Source organism: Gastrolobium bilobum, unplaced genomic scaffold, assembly GCF_033153095.1.
Source record: "Gastrolobium bilobum isolate Gb01-03AN ecotype WA unplaced genomic scaffold, APGP_CSIRO_Gbil_v1 utg54108, whole genome shotgun sequence".
Classification (NCBI taxonomy): Eukaryota; Viridiplantae; Streptophyta; class Magnoliopsida; order Fabales; family Fabaceae; genus Gastrolobium; species Gastrolobium bilobum.
In genome coordinates, this window is record NW_026896535.1 from 177,100 (window position 1) to 200,396 (window position 23,297).

General features: G+C 32.6%; 1 protein-coding gene across 1 annotated transcript; it reads left to right on the top strand.

The window, feature by feature from the left end:
* The first annotated feature begins 8,558 nt into the window (after nucleotides 1-8,558).
* Nucleotides 8,559-10,974, top strand: LOC133300321 (WEB family protein At1g75720-like). The gene is made up of 3 exons (XM_061499842.1): nucleotides 8,559-8,614; nucleotides 8,713-8,935; nucleotides 10,375-10,974. Exons 1-3 carry the CDS (start codon nucleotides 8,559-8,561, stop codon nucleotides 10,846-10,848), a joined length of 753 nt encoding a protein of 250 aa, XP_061355826.1. The 3' UTR covers nucleotides 10,849-10,974.
* The last annotated feature ends 12,323 nt before the right edge of the window (nucleotides 10,975-23,297 follow it).

Sequence of the window (23,297 nt, forward strand, 5' to 3'; positions counted from 1 at the left end):
GTCACTGACTCACTGTGTAGTCTATACTCAATCATCCACTTGGAAAAGCCACTACTAGGTAATCCTTAATTTAATTTATTTATTTTATATTATCTCTGCCTTTTTGCGCTAAACACTTTGAGATTATGCCTATTCTTCTCACAACAATCTCTGTAAGTATCTCACCAACCAAAAACACATTTTTTTATTCTTCTCTTTGCCATTTTGTTCTCAAAAGTCAAAACCATCCAAGCTTAGACATACACTCAACAACGCGCAAATATAGATCTAACAAGTAGTTGTTTGTTGTTTCTCAAAAGGAACCCTCAAACTCCCCTCTTCAGTTTTCTTGTGTTAATGTTCTTATTAGTCTTAATTTTTAATTTTTAATTTTTTTACTTATATTATTCACCTATTTATTTTTTACACTTTTGGTGAAATTTCAGTGTTGGGGTGAAGATAAAACAGGAACCGAACCAAGAAGATGATGATGTACGAGACCCGGGTTTGAAAGCTGCATCTCTCCATCCGTGCACGCTTCTCCTTCTTCGGGTTATTCTCATTTAACTTAATGGTTAATTTTTCTTGTTACTACTTACTAGCTTTTTTTTAATGACCTCTATTTCTGGCATGCACTGTGATGTTTTCACTACTATTATCATGCACCAATACTTTTTTTAATGGTTTTTGAAAGAGATCTTTTCACTAATGTTATCATGCAATCTGATATTGGGTCATTCTTGAAACATGTTGGGTGGGTGAGTTGGGTTACAAATGTGGAACCTAAAGATAATTTTTCTTGTTTTATCACACTCTTGTAACTTGTATTACACGTATTTTTTTACCTCATTTTGAATGGTTTGTAAAATTCTTCCGTCTAATGCAGTTTGAAAAGATATTTCAAATTTTCAAATGCAAGTTAAACATATTGACTACTAAAGGAAAGCTACTGACTGAATTTGCTGCCATCTGCACAAATAATCATATGTTAAATATTTTATTCAACAATCAACTTGTGTAAAATAAATATATTCATATTTTATTCTGATTGAATGGAATTGTATTTCATTTTTCTCCTATCTATAGTTGTGTTGCTCATCTGATTATGTCTCACACTTAACAAATTATTTGTGCATTGAATTTCTTAATATGCCACTTTTTTGGTAATTATATGCCATTTAATTGATTGATATAGAATCATGGTTGTTTGTATTTATAGTGGTGGACTAGAAAGTTGTGTTTGTGCCATCATTTATATTTATTCGTTTACCCATCTATCCATTGTCAAAACACCAAAGTGTTATGTTGTTCTTTTTGAACTATTCCTTTTGAAATTATATTTATTTATTTACTCGTCCTCGTGTTGTCATTTCTAGTCCTAGTATATATCTTTTTTATCCATTTTTTGTTTAATTATATTTATTTATTTACCCGTTGCTTTTTGCAATTTTTAATATTTGGATTTCTGTCTGAAGTTGGTTACGTAAATCATAAATATTGCAATATGGGTACTAAACTAGTAGAAAAAGATACACATCATATTATACTGAAGTCAACATAAATGTTGCATGCCACCATTTCTGAACTGGTTTGTCTCCTATGACATTGACATGTTTTGACCTCCTTATCAATTATTATGCAGGTATTTGACAACATTGAGTCATTTACGTCACTGTCACAAGCTATTTCGTTGAGTAGGCAGCAACTTAATAGTAACAACGTCTGAAGTAAGTTTTAATTACTTATAAAGCATAAGTTTATCTTTCAATTCTAGTGTAATCCTGTTTATTAATTATCTTATTTTATATAGGTACATGCATAAAACAACATAATGATTAGTGAAATGTTGATTCTGAGTACATAAATAGGACATCGTCTGAAACTAATGAGCCTCAAAGTCAAACCATTTCAGTTCCAGTTTCAGAGAAGCCAAAAAGGACAAGAATGGCAAAAAAAAGAAAGAGCAAAGAATCTAGAGAAGCTTAAGCTGAAAAAGATGATTCGGGTAAGAGAAAACTTACCAGACCAAAGTCTTGGACTTGGGATCATTTTGATAAATAAATTAATCCAAAAACATTAAACCCAAGAGCTAAATGTAAATGGTGTGGGGCTACTTATGCATTTGATACACATAAAAATGGCACAAGTAATTTGAAACATCATTTGTTGGCTCATTGTAAAAAGTTTCCAAGAGATTCAAATGATTCTAGTCAATCAATTCTTAGTCTCCAACAATTTAAAAAAGAAGATGGGAAAGGAATTGGTAAAGCTTTTGTTGGTGTATCTTTTGATGTTGAAGTTTGTAGGTAGGGGTGCTAAACGAACCAAGGGCCTTTGGCTCGTCTCGTGAAGGCCTGAGCTTATATGTCTAAAATTGGTTGTTGGCACCAGTCTTGAACTTGTATAAAAGCTCGCTTAATAAAAAAGGTCTCAGTCTCCAATTCAAAAGCTCGGCCTTAGAGCCTTTCAGACTTGTCTAGTATATTATTTTATTTTTTATATTACTTGTAATAGCCCTCTCTTTCTCCTCGATCCATTTCACCCCATTTTATTGGTTAAACATACTTTTTAAATGATTTTTTCTATATTATATTGTTTGGATAACATTGAATTTATGAATATTTATGGAATTACTAGTGTTATTGATTGTATATTTTGTTTGAATAAATTTTTGTTATCTTATTTTTTTTAAACAGGTTAACAGACTAAATCAGGTTTTTATCTTTTGTAAATAAGCCAGGCCACAGGCCGATAATTATATTCATAACAGGTAACATGCTTGGTCAGGTTGACACATTTAAACACAGGCTTAGCCTTTTAAGACCAAAGCTCGGCTCGACTCGGCCCGTTAACACCCCTACTTGTAGGCAAACTCTTGCTAGAATGATCATTGTTGATGAGTTGCCATTTAAGTTTGTGAAGGGGGAGGGATTCTGACATTTTGTAAGTGTTGTGCAACCTAAGTTGTATATTCCTAGAAGGATTACTGTTGCTAGATATTGTTGGAATCTCTATTTAAACGAAAAGAAAAAATTGAAATCTATATTTAGTGTTCGAATCAAAGTGTGTGTCTTACAACTGATTGTTGGAGTTCTGTGCAAAATCTCAATTATTTGTGTCTTACTGCTCATTTCATTGATAATGATTGGAAATTGCATAAAAGAATATTAAATTTTTGTCTGATCAAGAATCATAAGGGTGAGACTATTGGAAGAAAAATTGAGAAGTGTCTTCTAGGTTGGGGAATTTTGAAAGTTTTCACCATTATTGTTGACAATGCGAGCTCAAACGATCTTGTTATTGCTTACTTGAAATCTAGAATGGAGAATTGAAATGCACATCCATTCAAAGGTGAATATTTGCATGTTAGATATTTTGCTCATATTTTAAATCTTTTTGTCAATGATGGGTTGAAAGAGTTGCATGCTTCAATTACTAAAATAAAAAATACTGTTAGATTTGTGCGTGCTTCCCCTAGTTGTATGTATAGATTCAAGACTTGTATAAAAGATTGTAGGATACAAGAGGGTGGCATAGTACAATTAGATGCTCATACTAGATGGAACTCTACTTATATTATGCTTGAAAGTGCATTAAAGTTTCAAAAGGCATTTAAAAGGTTAGGATATTGTGTTGCTGAATATGCAATGATGCAAGGTGGAATTCCAAATACTGAGGATTGGGATAATGCACAAGTGTTTATGAGATTTTTGAAAAAAATTCATGATGTCACTGAAAGTGTCTGGTTCTTTATGTGACTTCTTCTCAATATTTTCATGAGTTTTGCATGATATTGAATAACTTAAAGACATGGCATAAGAGTATGGATCTATTACTTGGGCCCATGGCTGAAAAAATGAAAGCTAAGCATGACAAATATTGGGGAAACATTAGAAATATCAACATGATGACTTTTATTGTTGTGATACTTGATCCCCGATATAAATTACGATTTATGGAATGGAGTTTTGAGAAGCTTTATGAAAGGAAGAATGCAGAATTTTTAAGTGTTCTAGTTAAGGAGACTTTAAACAAGATATTCCATAGTTATAAAGATTTTCATGGAAATAATCTTTCTTGATTGTCCACCAAAGATCAGCATGAGGTAGAAGACACTGTTTTGGCAGCATTTGATAACTCTTCGTTTGCTAGTGAATTTGAGAGGGACATAACTGTGAGTGAGAGCTTGAATAAAAATGAGGTGGACCTGTAACTCATGGAACCACTAGATAAAGGAACTCAAAAATTTGATATCTTCAATTGGTGGAAGGTGAATTCTAGCAAATATCCTACTCTTGGTCTAGTAGCTAACGATGTACTGGCTATACCAGTATTTACAGTTGCTTCAGACTCGGCATTCAGCACTGGGGGTAGAGTTCTTAACAACTACAGGAGTAGTCTTACTCCAAAGACAGTTGAAGCATTAATTTGTGCACAAAATTGGTTCCGGTCCACTCTTTTTTTCAATGATGTAGAAGAACTTATAGAAGAATTTATAAAGATGGAGATAGGTAATTAATTTTATTCTACTTGTATAACTTTTTAGTTTTATATCATCTTTTTATTTTTTTAATTGTTAAGTTACTAACAATATTTTATTATAATTATTTTAGATATTTCTCCAAATACAGAAGTTGATGATGATTCTGGTGAGGATTCTGATTAAAAATTGATGATGTAAGTTGATGAGGTTATAAGTCATTATAATCTGCCATTTATGACTTGTCTTACAAGTTAACAGTAACAGAAGCTAGATATCAGTTTCTGTAATAGAGATTGCTGAGCTACACTACACAGTACACACGAGCACATCTCTAACAATCTGCCATTTAGGACTATTTTTAATGTTCTTTTAATGGAAGGTTTTTTTATATGAGCTTCTGATATAATATTTTATTAAAATAAAAAAAAAATGAAATGTTCTGATGAAATATTGAAGTGCTTTTGTTGTGTTGGAATAGCCTCTCTGTATGCTCAAAATTAGCTTGGGATGGTACCTCACTACCTTATGGATTGCAAAGGACATTCATAGATCTTATTTTAGATTAGAGACTTTATGTGCTAGTTCTATTGGATTTTTGATTAATTGATTTTCGCTTGAGCATTATTTTTGCATTCATGACTCTGTCTTCATTGGTCATAATTTAGAAACTTCATTTTAAAGTCTCTAATTTCTTTTTGTCTTCTTTTTTTCCCAAGGGTGAGAGCATTCTAGCAGATTCTGGAACTGAACAACTAGAATTTATTGCTCATTCTCAAAGGAATGGGGACCCCAAGTATCAGACGAAGGTTTTTAATTGTCATTCTATATGTTAAATTTTGTTAAGAGTAAAAAGGGCATTTACTTTTTTGTTGGTCAAAATCAGATGTATTTATATGCAGACTTTGTCATTCCCTTTACTTGTTAAAATATTTTTAGTTGATGTCAGGTTTTGAAATTGTGCCATGGGCCTTCTTTGTACTTACATGGAGCCTGACTGGTATATTTAAGCACATAGCTAAGGCATCAGTTAACTATTTATGCTCTGTGATTTATATATTACATGTGGAGGCAATTTTTCTAGTAATTCACTTATTGGTTTGCACCCTGCTATGTCAGTGGAGAATGTAATAACGCAGCTTAATAAAGCATTTCCTGACGATGGATTACTTCCTATTTGATACGTTTCTGTCATCCTATGTTATGGTACAATCAGCTCTCTTTTTTGGTTAATAAGGGCCTTGATAAAATTGTGTTTTTGGTATAAATAATTTTTATAAATAATTTTTAGGCTTTTCAAAAAATCGAAAACCGATCACATCCAAACCGAGTAAAATTGGATTGGATCGGATCGGATTTGAAAAAAATCCAAACTGAATGGATGATTAAATGATCAAGCCGATAGGATTGGATCAGATGATTTTTTGCTTCAAAACGGATTCAATCTAGACCGCGAACACCCTTACTTAGGGATGTTCATCAACCGATCCAAACCAATTAAAATCGCGGTGACCGAACCGAAAAACCGATAACCGAATAAACCGAAAACCGAAAAATTAAAAACCGAAAAAAAATCGCAAATTTTAATTGGATTGGATCGATTTTCGGATTGGTTGATGAAAACCGATCCAATATATTAATTTCCCTTTACCTACTTGGGCCTTTCCCCAATCATAGCCCAAAAATTTATAAACTCAAGACCCATTAGCCCATTAACTAAACCTAATAAAAAATCTAGTCACATCTCATTAACAAAATTTTATCTGTGTAAAGCTTCGTATCTTATTGTCCCCGAAAAAAAAAATTATATTATCGTTTAATGATGCTTTTGCATTTCAAAAAATAATAATTTACAAAGCCAATATATACAAAAGATGTTATTTGCACAATAATTATGAAACAAATTTAAGGATTTTGAAAAACCGAAAACCAATTCAATGCAAAAAAAAAAAAAAAGTTGGATTGGATTGGATCGGATTTGAAAAAAAGTCCAAACCGAATGGATGATTATATGTTCAAATCGAAGGGATTGGATCAGATGATTTTTGCTTCCAAAATTGATCCAATCCAGACCGCGAATACTCCTACCCCTACTCAGAAGGGTGGTCTCATGTGAATTTGATCTTACTTGAATGCTCCATTGTTCAGTCAAATTCAGTAGTAATGACGTTTACAAAAGGCAATCTAACAATCAAGTTAACAAGTGAACAATATAAGTTGAACTGGAAGTATATAAAATAGAATCAAAACATACGATATTTTTTTTATGGGATATGTTATTCTGTCTACCCTTATTTTGCCTACCTTTGCCTACCCCTTTTAATACCGTTTGATTACAAGCCCATCCTACGGTCGATATTTGTGATATATATAAAAAAAAAAAAAAAAATCCTTTCTTTCTCCTCACTTCCTCCCACACCCTTTCTCTCTCGTGTTTTCTGTTCCTCTTCCCACTAATCCTCTTTACCTTTCAAAACTTCCGCTACCAATTTCACGAAATTGCACTATCTATTTTAAATTTATTCAAAATACTTTGTACGCACATGTACTTCGCCTCGAAGCCCTAAACAAATTTTCACTTGATTTTTGTGAAATGCGAACTCTTAATGTAGGAAATCAAAAAGTTTGTTGCTCAGTTTCATTAACTTGGAAAGCAATAGAAACTCATTTTTAAGCATCGTAATAGACTAATAGGTATTCACTGTGAATCGTGTTCACATCTATTGCTGGTATCAAAAAAATAAATTAAAATAGATATAGAGAGATTAGAAGGATGTGGATAGATAATTTAAAATAGGTATAAGTATTTGTGGCAGAGAAAGAGAGAAGGGATGTGGGAGGAAGTGAGAAGAAAGAATGAGAAAAAAAAGATTTTTTTATATCCCAAATATCGACCGTTGGATAGATTATAACCGAACAGTATTAAAAAAGATAGGCAAAAGTAGACAAAATAAGAATAAACAGAATAACCTATCTTTTTTTTTATGGGTTTTATTAGTGTTATGTAACATAATGTAAGTGTTGTTTCCAACTCTCACATCAAAAGGGAGAGAGAAAGTGGAATGGTGAAAGAGAAAGAAAAACATGTGGACCCCACTTCTTTAATGTGTGTGTAGGAAAGTGAAGTTATATTATGTTAAATGATAAACATAAAACCCTTTTTTTATGGGTTTTCATTTTATTCTTTAACATAACACAACAAACTTTCCTACACTCACAACATTTTGTGGGGCCTACACTTTTTAAAACAAAAAAATAAATAAAAAATTAAGGCACACAAAACGAATCTCTATAACATTACACAATCACTTTTCTTACAATATAACTCGTATAAAACCCTTTTTTTATACCCTTGTTTATATGTGTTCAAAATGACTCTTTGTCGGAGGGATTCTGTTATTTCACCTTTTACCTTATGCCACTAGATTGGTTCATCGGTTTGGGTAGACCCATTCAGATTCAGGCGGAGTATATTGATTTATTCGGGTTTATCCTGAAGCGTCCTTAAAAACTTGCACTTGGGCCAATCAACCAAGCCCAACCTGGTCTCTAGAGTCATGGGCCTAGCCCAATTTTCCTGGTACGGTCCATGTATATTAAAATTGAAACTCAAAGTTAAAATTTCATTTCATAATTTCATATAAAGCTCAAACATTAAACTTAAAGTTTTGATTTGATTCCAATTCTCATAAATTTAGAATTGTATATCTCTGAATTTTGATCTCAATTCTAAACACGAAACAGAGTCTTAAAAAACAAATCTAAATTTTTTATGACAGCAAACGTAGTGTTCTATATTTAAGATATTCCTTTTATACGTTTAACTAAGCAGCATTAACAGGGAATTGTTACCTTGCAAATTTACAATCCAACAAAAATGCACCTTCAAGCTTAATTACAAGTAACTAAAGGAAACTCTTTCCAAATGGTTCTCTTTAAGATTAGTCCTAGACCCAGTGGTGAAACATTACAAGGACTTTAGGAGAAGTGGGTGAAGAGTCATTTTCCGTTTTGCTAAGTGCATAAACCATGGGCCACTCAAACATAACCGAATTTTAGTGAAGTGAACGCGAAGAAACGAAGCTTCCCTATTCATGTGATGTTTGTACCCCTTACTTCTCTGTCCATTCCTAGTAATAAGACCTACTTCCACTTGTAACTTTGTAACCAACTCATTTCAATACTATCCTTTTCTCTCTCTTCCCCTGTTCCTCTCTCCCACATATCCAAACTAATATAAAAAAACATCTTAGTTTCCATTCTATCCCTTCAAAACTACATATCGTTTTCTTTCTTTTTGTTTCAGAGAGGGAAAGGAACGACAATAACATCAACATGAGAAATGAAAATGGTGTGATGCATGCCAGAAAGACAGAGATAGATACAAGGGCACCTTTCCGGTCCGTCAAAGAGGCTGTCTCATTATTCGGTGAGAAAGTGCTAGCTGGAGAGGTCTATGCAACCAAGCTGAAACAGGTTATACACATATAATATATACATAACTTTCATTCATTTATTACTTAAATTATATACATGTTATTTATTAGAATATTTGTATAATATGGCTTTCATTTGTTTGGTTTTCTGGTGACCCTTACATTCCTCGATGTATAAGCCAGAGCCGTATGTACCCTTTGCACTGCATATTTGAGAACTACTGTTCATTTCTCAAATAATAAAAGTTGGTGAAACAGTCCAAAAAATCTACTTCCACTGCCTTGATCTTTTGAAGAATAGAAGCTAAAACATACATTTTGGACTTCAACTAGATGATTGAGTTGCTCATGTTCATTCATATGCAACATGCATCAATTGTATTGTACAGTCTCATATTTGAAAATCACAAGTCTTAAAAATTTCTGTTGCCGATCTGCTATATTGAGTCAGTTATTTGTTCAATAAAAATGTCATACATAGAGTCATGATACCGAAGTGTACACAGAATGCAAATGGGAAAACTATTTCTGATGTCAGACTAGTTATCTCTTATAACTCTAAAACAATATCATTTTAGGATTTGAAAAAAAAAAAAATTACAGGATATTTTGAATATTTTACTTCTCTCTTATTATATACATTTTCTTAAAATATTTTGATTTTTTCTCAAACCTTAAAATAATATCGTTTTGGTTTGCAAGATACCTTTTCATAACTTTATCTTAAAAATTCATGGGATCAAGAGCATTTTTCTAGATAATTCACAAATCAATAAAAAGCTCTAATCTTAATTTCACCCAAAAAAAAGAGGCTCTAATCTTATGCTTGCTTGCAAGAGGGTGCAAACTTCAAGCGGTTATCAAGCTGTATTGCTTGTATTTGTGTGTTTTGCTTTCTTACATGCCATGGAATAAAGGCAGCAAAAATATATATTTGATTTTACGTTATTTTTGTACGTATAATACCTCAATATTAGTTAAATATACGTTAACAATACATTTAAAAGTTACACACACAAAATAATAATTTATTAGCAAGCAATAAGTTACTAACAAACAACAAATAGACCATATAAAAAAGTAGGGTACAATTAACTTTTTGGGGTGTATCCTCTTTGGCTCCGCTTTTAAACATTTTTGGGTATCAAAGCTTCTTTTGGCTCTGCTTATTAATAACCTCCAACTGCAGTGCTGTTAGCCTCACATGATTGAAGTTTGTGACTCATTTAGTTCACTCTAGGACATTTAAATACTACAGTACATATAGATGTTAATTTTACTAATTGTATTAGTGTATACATCAACATCAACATCAACTACACCTTCATCCCAAATTAATTGGGATCGGTGATTGATGAAAGCAAATAAAAAATACAAAAATGTTGAAAAAAGATAAAAAAATACACTAATTGTATTAGTGTATAAATAATTAATAAAAAAAAATTCTAAAACTAATTGCTTGTGTATGGATATATATAGATACACAGTGGAGAAAATGAAAATGGCCTTGAGTCTTCTGAACAAGGAGCCGTTACAGCTGAACTAGAAGAAACACGACAAAACCTTCAGAAGGCTAAGGAAGAAAGCATGTCAATGGCGCATTGCTTGTCTTCTCTGCAGGAAGAGCTCGAACATACAAAACAAGAGCTCCAACAATTGAAGCAACGTGAAACCGAGAAATACCCATTGGAACCAGAGATTGAAGATGTCAAGATCATAGAAAACTTAACCAAATTTGCAACCAAGAGTTTCACATCTGAGGAAGAAATGATGGAGTTTCAAAACAAAAGGTTCGTGACTTTTGCGAATCCGCCCTCAGTAACTCATGTTACGCTACCACAGAATGTTGACAAGTTTGAAAGGCACCCTTCAATCGGGAATAAGCAGAAGAAGAAGAAACCATTGATTCCTCTTATTGGAGGTATCTTTTCTAGGAAAAAGGGAAACCAATAAGTTCCGTGAGCCAAGTTCTAATCCTAGAAAGTTATTTTCCACTTACATTACAAATAATAATTACAAATCACATTATATGAATGCAGACTATGCAATGCATTGAGTATATACAAGAGTCATGTAATAAAGCACCTTAGTTATAATTTCAACTTGGTTTTGTTTAAACATCAACCCCACATAATCAATATTTTGAGTGATTATTATGCCACTTTAAATAAAAATCAGAATAAGACTCGTGGTTTATAAATTGGTAAACTGCATATTCGCTTCATATAATCATCAATACCGTAAAGGCTGAATTATGATAAGCAAACGGTGGTAGCTCAGTTGGCGCATAGGAGTTAAGCAGGTGGGGGTGAGAACATGTGTTCGAATCTCTCCAGTACCACCTTTAGGAGGGGTTTAAAGCCTTAATCCTGGATTCGTCCCGAATCGGATTAATTGCGAAGCAATGAACCGATTGAAATATTTCTAAAAAAAAAATATAATTAATGATAGTCGCTAGACCACATATTCACAAATTACAAGGCACTTGAAAAAAAAAAAAAAAGGAAAAGGAAAAGAAAACACAAGAAACACTTGATATTATTCTCCCTCAACATTGTTCAATGGTTGAAGCATAAAAAAAAATGAAGAATAACAATGATAATAACAAAATAACCAATGATGTGATGTATGGCTTAACTAGGAAATGCTCACATATACATTCGATCAGCATATCATGCATGCGGCTAAAGAAAAATGGAATGAATGAAGCATATCGCTTTGAATGAAAGAAAGGATGAAATACTCGGAATGTATTTTCTCATGTCACATGACTTGGTGTGAGATAATTTCAATCATCCACATACTAATAAACTGTTAATTTTTTTTCTCACTCTGTAGCTCTTGTCTCTGTTTATATTTGATTATCACACGAGTTCACGTGACATGAGAGTATCCATTCCCGAGTCTCTTAGACAACATCTGATTTTCGACCATCTAAAATCCCATCTTGTGCGGACTTATTGAAGAACTCAATGCAATCTGCAATGGCCTCATTGTAATGTGAGTAAGAGGAGTAGTATGAGCTGCATGAAGTCTTCGGTGGCTCAAACCGGTCAGAGTTTTTGTGCCTTGAATCTGATGACTTACGAGAAGAAGGTGCAAAAAACACGAGGCGCATGAGGACCTTACGGAAACGGTGAAAGAGCTTCATGGCTGAGAAGTTGAACTTGATAGAGTGAATTATTCTTGTTTGAGGTTGATCTTCGGTATCACTACTAATGTCTCTTACTTGTATTACAAAGCTCTCTGCTTCTAGTCTTAGTCCTCTTTGTGGGTTGTGCATTTTCAACCTTTGACGCCCCCGGGAAGTGTAATGCTATGATGGGTGTCGTTTGGTTTCTTGAGGGTATATATAAAAAACTGTGACCATTTCAAAGGTTCAAAAGATTATATATTGATTATATTCCATTTTGGAAAGGCCAAACGAGAAAGTCCCATGTGCCCAAATCATTGGCATGGCCTTCTCCTGTCCTCTAAAATTGGTTTGTTTGCTAAGGTTTCTTGATTACCATCAATTAATATCACTTTTAATCACATTTATTGGTAGCATTAGTATGCTTAATGTCCAACGGAAGATTATTTTTCTCGTATAACCATGGGTCCAAAGTCCTAACGGTCCTACTAATTCGGTTTTGGATTTGAATCTCTCCACCCTTTTATGAATTGAAACTATCAGAAATTGAACCCTCCTAACGGATTTTACTAATCCAGTTATAAATTGAGACTATCAGAAATTGAACCCTCCTAACAAATTTTACTAATCCAGTTTTGAATTTGAATCTCTCCACGCTCTCATGAATTGGGACTCTCAGAAATCGAACTCGCTACGTCACTAGATCAAGAACTCTTTGGTCCATGGCAGATTATTGATTAGCGTTTAAATAGAACTAAAATTTGATCATCATTTCGAGTTTACTAGCTAGATAATTAAAAGTGGGACTGAATGATGACCAATTCACTTTGCTCCATATATAAAACCTTGACGGATCTCGTACTATAATCATTTGTAACCTATGTGGAACCCCATATAACATGTCCAACGTTAAAGCAAATGATTTTGCCCCAATTCTTCTTTCAAGAATTTTCGTTTTATATGCAAATTCCTTATCCTGTAGGGATTCTCTGTTCCCTGTTTAAGTTATAATAATATGGCTTAGAAGAAGAAATAATTATTTAGTAATTAAGCAGCATAAAAAACCAAAGCTTATAATGATTGCCATTTTTTTTGGAGGGGCAAGTTTTAGCGTTAAGAATGGAATTCATCAGTGGAAGTTAGTAGCCGCATTTTAACACGCAGTGTGCTCCGAACGAAACGAAATGATTTTGAAGTGTGTACGTCAAAGTAAATTTACATGTGAACATATGCTGATGGTGTTGGTTATATGAGTTAGAATGCAAGTGAGCCATTCCTTATTCCTAAGACCTCTCTTTTGGAGTCAATCTTTATGCTCCGTGTTACCTACTGTAAAGTAAAAAATAGAATTATTGCAAAAATAAAAATAAATAGAATAAATGTAATTATAACAGAGTCAGTATGATTTGGTGGGTAACTTTTTTTTTTTTTTTTTTAACTTTAATAGATTATATATTAATCCCAAGAGTTAGATCAAGTAGGAGCTTTAATTTTGTGCTCTTGGTGCATATTTCAACGAGTGGGCCGGAAGAGAGAGAAGGAGAGAGAAGAGTGAGGAGAGAGGAGAGAGAAAAATATTTTTTTTCCATCAAATGTCACATTTTTAGTGGAAGGACCATCACGGAGCATAACCACATTAAATTTTTCTTTCAAGTAATCTCAAGACAGACGAACTATTAGAAAAATAAATGTTTGAATCCGAATAATTGTCGTGACTCAGGATTGGTCTAATACCATATATGTGCAGATGCAGATGCTTTTTCTCGTTTGAATCGTGGGAATAATAAGGATATAATTTGTCTCAAAGAGATAATTAAATAGTCTAAATATTAAAAAATAGATTGAATCTGATGAGTCAATCCGCCAAAATGGGACGAGTTGAGCTGTGTATTTCAACCCATCAAGCCAAATAACTCGTCTATATACAAGGCGAGTCAGGTCAACCTGTAGATCAATTCACATGTAATTTTTTAAAAAAAAAATATTAAATATTAAATTATGTTTTAATTGGTATATGTGAATGTCTATTATGTGAAACAATCTTTTCTTTTTTAGGACCATAATATTATTATTTTATTGCGAGGTTTTATTTACTTTTGATCTGCAGAAAAAGAGATTAACACAAAAAAACAAAAAAACTTAAGCTTGTTTTTGGATTTAGATGCTAGTATCTATATAAACCAAACTACAACATATGAAATTCTAGTTATAGGATGCAATGAATGATGTGTTTATTTGCCAATATTTACATGTTTGATGTAATTATTTTTTTACACAATAATATTGAAATTATTAATTAATCTTAAGATATGATTTGTATATTTATGTTAAATGTTAGAAAAATTATTAGCATTAACTTGTTTAGATTTTTTTAATATTTTATTTTTTTGAGAGGTTGATTTGTCAATTTATCTCAACACACAATGGATTGATATTTTTAACTCACTCACTAATTGCGGATCAACCAACCTCGCTTCATTTTGATAGGTTGAAGGGGACAGATCGGTCCATTTTTTCATATCTTTAAAGTCATAAAATCCAAAAATAAATAAATGATATATTGAACTGAGGGTCAAAAAAAAGAAAAACTCTCTTATTAGTGAAAAGCTCGGAGGGGCTGTAAAACGTGACGATTGAAACGAGAATCATTCAGTATTCTGTCCGAGAATTTTATCATTAGGGCGAAGGTCTGGGGTCATCATGATTGACTTGTAAGCATTATGATATGTCCCGTTGTTAAATCTCATAGATACAAGAGGAAATGATAGTAATCTTTGTTGTATTAAACTACACAACATTGGTGCTATTATATAGCAAACCAATTGAAAAATACAAAGAGACACACTCAATGTGGGACTTCTACACTATTAACACTAACACTCTTAACACTCCCCCTCAAGCTGTAGCATATAGATCATATGCTACAAGCTTGATACATAAATAATACTCCCATTAGGAACCAAAAACAACAATGTTACATCAACGAAATGAAATGACTAAGTACAACAAATCAACTGGAATGACCATTAGTCTGAAGAGCTGATAAAGAGACAGTGCTGGAATGGACATCAGAGCATGGATGGTGTCGGAATTATCATCGGCAAAGACAACTGAGCTGATCAGGACATCAGCATCAAGATCCCTCTCAGACATTTCATTTAACAGTTGGTGAGAAGCCGTGGTTTCCCCTTGACTATGCTACAAGCTTATTACAAGAAAGACCAAGTAACATAACATCAAAATAAATCTCCTAAATGAGAAACCAAAAATCAACAATGTGCTAAAAATGGCGTCGAAATGAACATCAACATGGAAGATGCCGGAATGATCATCGGCAAAGACAATCGTGCTGGAATGACCATCAGCAACATGGACGGTGCTCCCCCTCTAGAGGAACTTCTAAACAGTGCCGGAATTATCATCGGCAAAGACAATTGTGCTGGAATGACCATCAGCAACATGGACAGTGCTCCCCCTCAAGAGGAACTTCTAAACAGTGCCGGAATTATCATCGCCAAAGACAATTTGTGCTGGAATAACCATCAGCAACATGGACAGTGCTCCCCCTCAAGAGGAACTTCTAAACAGTGCCGAAATTATCATCGGCAAAGACAATTGTGCTGGAATGACCATCAGCAACATGGACAGTGCTCCCCCTCAAGAGGAACTTCTAAACAGTGCCGGAATTATCATCGGCAAAGACAATTTGTGCTGGAATGACCATCAGCAACATGGACAGTGCTCCCCCTCAAGAGGAACTTCTAAACAGTGCCGGAATTATCATCGGCAAAGACAATTGTGCTGGAATGACCATCAGCAACATGGACAGTGCTCCCCCTCAAGAGGAACTTCTAAACAGTGTCGGAATTATCATCGGCAAAGACAATTGTGCTGGAATGATCATCAGAAACATGGACAGTGCTCCCCCTCAAGATGGATGATGAATAGTATAAATACTCCATCTTGGGAAGAAAGAAGATTAAAGAAAAACAAAGCTTCGCGGAATCGAAAAAGTCGCCGGAGACGGCGGTGGGTCGTCGAAAAAGTCGTCAGAGACGGTGGTGGATCGCCGAAAAAATCGCCGGAAAGTCATCGGAAAAGTCGCCGGAGACGGTTGTCAACGGTGGACGACGCGGTCAACGGTGGTCGGTCAACGACAACGGTGGTCAACCCAACAACTTCCCAAGGATCATTCTTTTCTGATGTGACAGATCAGTCTAAGCTGCAGTCACAGAGCATACTAAGAAAAACCCGAAAAAGAAATAACAACGGGAATCCCTCAAGGAGGGTGATATCTCTCTATAACCATATTGAAATTATGGAAAATAGAACTAAGTTAAATGGATTAAGATTCCTCTTGTTAGGCTCTAGATACCATGTTAAATCTCATAGATACAAGAGGAAATGATAGTAATCTTTGTTGTATTAAACTACACAACATTGGTGCTATTATATAGCAAACCAATTGAAAAATACAAAGAGACACACTCAATGTGGGACTTCTACACTATTAACACTAACACTCTTAACACCCGTACTTGTTTCCTTCGAAGTTTAAACTATACAAGAAGAAAAAAATGTGTGTTATTTTAAATGATATAAGTTGTGTCATTTTATGAGAGAGAAAGAAATAGATAAAGAAGAAGAGAGAGTTGAAAATAAAATATAAAGAGGTGGATCTCACCTCTTTGTGAGAGTGAAAAGATGTAAGTTGTGTCATTTAAAAAAATAAACAATTTTTCCATACAAAAATACGATATATATGAGGTCATTTTCTGCGCTTAAACACATTCAATTTAAATAAACTTTTTGATCAATGATTAGGAGCGAAAATGTAGTGCTCCGGGAGCATTTTTGATTGGGTGAAACTGAAGAGAGAGAAAGAAAGAAAAAGTTGGAGAGAGAAAAAAGGAATAAAAGGAAAATAAAAATTTAATACAAGTGTTGAATTCTTATTGGAAGGACTACAAATATCGGGATCATAATAAATTTTTCCAATGATTAAGGAAGAAAATTAAACAAATTCAATTCAATTTTTTACAGGTATTTATTTTTTTGTTGTATAAAAAAAGTAAACCAAGTATTTAACTGAATAAAGTGTTTTGTAAACAAAAATTAATATTACAATTTTCACCACTCATTTATGTTTTATTGGTCTGATATCAACCCTTATTTTTGCATCACCAACACCAAACATGAAATGTGAATAAAATTTTTTAAAAAATTGACATGGAGAAATTAAGAAAGAACGTAAAAAAAAGATAATTAACATTTCTTCTGTTATATGAGATAATTTTATCACATATAATATGTATAAAAGTGTGAGGAGTTTATTTTTTTTCTTCTTTTCTTGTTCTTGTTATATACACTTTACTGTATATATAGGAGATTACAATATTTCTTTTAATATAAAAAATATTTATCCCAAAAAAATCGCAAACTAGATACTTAAAATAGCTTGCTTTTATATTATTTTAACTATTCAATTACATTTACAATATCATCCTTTTATCACTTTTTTTAGAGAAAATATTAAATAAAAAAGAATTAGATGAAGATTGAAAACTTCAGTCATATTCTTAAGAATGCAGTAATTTTTATCATTATCAGCCCTCAGCTGATTGGGCTCAACAAAGTATCAACACGGGAGCATGATGGGCTATATGTTCAATCTATGTGTAAACACCCGATTGATTACCAAAAAAAGAAAAGAAAGTAAACACCCCATTGGGCCAAGTTTCGTTACTAGCATACGTCGAGCCTAGAAAATCATAGTCTCAAGTGTTTAAAAAAGAAAAGAAAATCATAGTCTCATTTTTCTTTTTCTTTTTATATAAGTGGAAATTGAACACACAACCTAATACAATATACACAAACCAGTTACCACTAGACCAATCTTAGTGACTTATAGTCTCATTTTTCTTTTTCATGCTTTTTCTCCATTTTTTTCAAGAATTTGATGTTCTCATATTATAGAAGAAAAAAATTATTTTCTACACACATAAAAGTATGTGGGACCCATGTGAAAAGAAGAGAGAGAAAAAAAATGGATCTCATATCAGTGTTTAAAAACCCGGCCCGGCCATCGACCCGGCCGAGGTCAAGGGTCACGGGTTCAACCGGGGGGTCACGGGGTCACTACGCTGACCCGATTTTATATATTAAAAAAATATAAATATATATATCCTATATGAAAATATTAAAAAGCAAATCACCAATTATTAAAGATTCAAAATATCCTTAACATAATTCACTAATTATAACCACAAGTCAATATTACACAACGTAATTAAAGTATCAAGATACCAAAGTACAAAACTCATATTCTAATGATACCAAATTATCAAGATACCACAAGTCTAGGTCATTTGGAGAGTAGAGAACGATTAGATTTAGGTTTGCAAGCATTTTTATTTTTATTTTTTAATAAAATGACGTTGTTTCATGGAATTTTCTTTAAAAAAAACATGCAGTGACCCCCTTTGACCCCTTTGATCCGGGAGTCACTCAAACCCGGCCGAATTTTGGGAGTTGGAGGGGTCGATGTGCATATAGGGTCCAACTTGTGACCCCAACCCTCCAAGGAAAAAGGTACCAAGCTGCCCAATTCATTAATAGTTGGGGTACCTAGTTGTTCTGACCAACTACTTTCATACACTATCCAACAAGGTTCCATAGGTACAAGAAACTTACAATACAAACTATTTTAATTACACTTCCAAAGATCAACATATAACAAACAAGCATGACATCATCCATGATGAGTATTCCTAAGAGTTATTGGGCTTGCTATTTTCCTTCGTTTGACTTGAAATGTGTCCCAAGGAGTGAGATGCTAATCTCAATAAGTTATAAAGCAACCAATCAAATCCTATCATAATTCTAAAAGTATGGCTTGATTGACATTTTGTTTTCAACATACAGCCCTTCAGTAGAATCCATGAAAGGAAATATATATATATATATATATATATATATATATATATATATATATATATATATATATATATATATATCTGGTTACTAAATCATAATCGTACAAAGATGGATCAATAGTGATAAGAAAAAGATAGGAAATGAAAATCATAACCATTCAAAGGTGAATCAATTAATATAAAGAAATAAATAAATAAAATGACATAGTTTTGGACTGACTAGAGATAAATATATCTCAAGTAACTTCATAAATATTTCTATATATATATATATATATATATATATATATATATATATTATTTACAATCTGCTTACAACCTCTTACAATCAAATCTTAACCATTAATTTCCATCAATCTAACTGTTATAATTTATTGGGTCATATTCATTAATTAATTATTAATTTTTAATAAATTATAACTGTCAGATTGGCAGAAATCAACGATTAAGATTTGGTTGTAAGATGTTGTAAGCAAAAATAGATTGTAAATATAATCTTTCTCATATATATAGGGCTTATCATTTCTCAAGTTGTTTGAGATAACTTTATCTTCGGCTACTAAATCATAACTGTACAAAGATGGATCAATGGTGATAAAAAAAAGAGAAAAAGAAAATCATAATTATTTAAAGGTGAATCAATTAATATAAGTAAATATATAAACAAAATGAAGTAATTTTTGGGTACACGGAGATAAACATATTTCAAGCTGCTTGAGAAATATTTTTCTCATATAGATAATTAGGAGATAAATATGGAGATAAGAGAGCAACAAGAGGAATATATTCTTGTTGTACTATCGTACCATTTGATGCTTTGTACATTGCCTCTATTTATAGGCTCATAAGACAAGAACGGTTACAATATGATAATTGACCACAATTACTTCTTTAATGGTTACAAAACATTCAACGATCGTAACAGTCATGAACAGCCAACAATCATATTATTTATAACACTCTCCCTGGATGTCCAATGATTCTATTGAAAAGAAATACGTATTGGGGGTTGCCTCATTAAAAATCTTACCAGGAAAACTCAATGACACAATACCATGGTTAAGGAAAAAAGAGTGCAACATGTATTTCACTCCCCTGATGATAACAATATTTAATATCTCTGATTTGTGCATCTCGATTATGTATAAAAGCTTCTCAAAACTTGAAGTAGGTAATGTCTTGGTATATAAACCTGCCAAATTATCACTTGAACGAGTTTGTTATGTTGGACAGGTGGCTTCAATACTCAAGAGGGGGGTGAATTGAGTTTTACAAAATCTTTTCGCAAAGTACCTCATTTGATGTTTTAAAGACTATTTCTTCAATAAAGTGATTTAATAAGGAAATGTCTAATTGTAAAAGCAAGTGTAGTGATCAACAAAGTAAGCAAGCGAATATATAAAGACAATCTAAGATGCAATTTTAATACTTAAATAAAGAGATTAAGGTTTAGAAAATTGCAAACTAGATGTATCCTGGTTCGATCACCACCACCGTGACCTACGTCCAGACTGAAGTCGCTCGATCAATTCTTTTCACCAACTATCAAGATTGAGGGTGCTTGACAAACCACTACAATTTTTCAAGACTTCGGGCTCTTGATGCCTTACATTTTTTCACTCCAAATTTTCTTAGGAATTTGGTGACCTTTCAAGTGTGTAGGGTTCACTCCCCTAACTACTTAAGTAATCAAGGAAGGTGTTTAATAATGGCTAAGTACTCTCAAAGTACAAATAACACAAGTTGAAGAACAATGGTATATAATAAAGCTCAAATAGAATTTATGATCAAGAAGACAAGAATAATGCAAATAGGATGAGAATTAATGAGTACTGATGATCAATAATTGTGTCCCATCAATGGGAACAGTAATCTCTATTTATAGAGGGCCCCCATGGCCTTTTTCATACTCATTTTCGCAAACTAGCCGTTTTATAACCGTTATTTTTGTCTCTGTACAGTAGGTAATCGATTACCATTGAGTGGGTGATCGATTACCATGAAGGGTAATCGATTACCATTGTTTGGTAATCGATTACCAACCTGTTGAAATGTTGGTTTTCACCCTAAAATGGTTTTCTCTTGATTCACATCATTTTCAAATATTGTTTAAACATTTTATGAACATTGAAAAGTATGTTTTCATGTTAAGAATGTATTTGAATGTCAAACGATGATTTAATGCATGTATTTTAAAAAAATACTTTGAGCTTCGTTCTTGTAAAGAATCAATTTACAAATACTCCTAAGTCCTACAGTATATTACTCTGAGTTTGGACTTAGAGACTTCTCTTGAAGCTTGAGTCTTGATCTTGTTTAGACTTCTTTTTTATGGTTGCACCTTGAAGCTTTCTTTCCATGCTTGTTTGTTATCATCGAAATCGTTGAACCTTTATATTCTTTTCATAGAGTGCATTGGTTCCACATGTTAAACGTAATGAAATAATTGTGCTTCTACTTGTGAGCTAAATCTTGTTTGGGATATGCCTTTATGTGGTTTAGGTAAAATTAACTTGCATTATAATTATTCTAGTATCTTCGTGTTGGATAAAAGTATGATCCTGCTAATAGACTTACAAACAAGAAAGTAAAAATGTGAGGATAAAAGGAGAGAAGATTTGGGGTTAGAAAATTGAACATCCACTTTATTAATATTTGAATAACTCTCCCTTGGATGTTCACCCTTAATTATACACTAATAGATTGCCTCATTAAAAATCTTCCCAAGAAAAATCCAGTGTGATAAAGCCTTGGTGAAGGGAAAAGAAGTGCAATTCTTATAACTCTCCCTCTGAATATTTATTGTAGTTATCATATGAGTACATATCCTCATAATATATCCTCAATTGAGTCATATAATTAATCTCCTTTATCATGCAATATATTATGACCTGCTTGAATTGAGATATGGTATTTCATGACCAAGAAATTTTATATTATTTTTCATGGGGTTAAAATGGATATTTTATTTATGTCAAGCAATCTCATAACCATTGGCATACTCAATGGATTTGCTTTATCCATGCAAAATCTCTTTAAATAATAAGTCAACTGATAGATAAATATTTTATTGAGTCGATTATATCACACACGCCTTGATTTCTTTAATCTATATAATGATATTTGAAACTTCATTCAACAAATTTCTTGGGAGTTTTTATATGCTTCAAGCATTTTGGATCCTTTTAGGATTTTCATATAAATTCCACCATCGATTAAATAAGCCATATAAATAGGCTATAATAACATCTATTAGAGAATGTCAACCTTTTCATGTGCTGTCATATTTTTAAAATATTCGAAGGTGATCGCATCCACCACAAGAGAATATATTTTCATATAATAGATGCCAAGCTTTTGCAAAATTCTTATACTACAACAACTTCATTATAATTTTTGTATATTTGTACCCCACTGGCATTAACCTTCGTGTTTGGACTATATGTCCAAAAACTTTAAATTTGAATTTCGTCTTTATATTTTGGCCAATCATCATCAACAATTTAGCTTCAACATCCTCGTCTTGTTTCATCATTTTATTTTATGCAAAATCTGTCAACAACTATATCTTTACGATTCCAACTTTTTCCTGTAATGAAATAACTAATAGAGATCTCTTTATTTTCATTATTTTTAGGTACCTGAACGTACCTCGAGGTTTAATCAAAGTTATGTTTTTATGATTAAAAATTGTCTCCATATTATGACCATCTTAATCATTTGCTCCTTTATTATTTTTGAGGATTTTTATCTTTGGAACCGATCATTTTCCATGTTTTAAGTGTAGTTTATCAATATGAATTGGAGCATATACAGTTGGAATATTGGAGCATATACAGTTGGAATATTAGACTTATTGGTCAGTGAAATTATCTGACAATCGATGTATAATATCTATTTCTCACACTTGCTTTGTGTGAGGATCTATATGAGATAATGAAAATGCATTCTATATTTTCCAACTGTTTATTCTCTCCCCCTCATGTTGGAAAGACTGATAACAATAATAAAATATTAATTTAATTTAATCTCCATTCATTATATAAGGAGATTATTATCCAACATATATTCCCTATATTTAGGAATTCATTTTTTTGCGTTGTGGTAGAGTAATTAGAACATAAACCGCACATCCAAAAATTATAAAATTATAAATATTTGGCTCTAACCATAAGCCAATTGTGATGGAGAGAATTTATGATAAATTATTGGCATGATGCATACAAGTAATGTGGCATGTAGAATAACATATCCCTTCGCCGAAATGGGAATTTTGTTCTCAAATGCAATGATCTAGCTATTAATTGGAGACATTTAATAAATAATTTGCTCAA

Excerpts from the sequence above, each read along its gene's own strand:
- LOC133300321 (XM_061499842.1), top strand. The coding sequence starts at position 8,559 with ATGTTTGTACCCCTTACTTCTCTGTCCATTCCTAGTAATAAGACCTAC. Across the intron at positions 8,615-8,712 it reads AATAAGACCTACTTCCACTT|TTTCCATTCTATCCCTTCAA; the intron begins GTAACTTTGTAA and ends AAAACATCTTAG. Across the intron at positions 8,936-10,374 it reads ATGCAACCAAGCTGAAACAG|ATACACAGTGGAGAAAATGA; the intron begins GTTATACACATA and ends GGATATATATAG.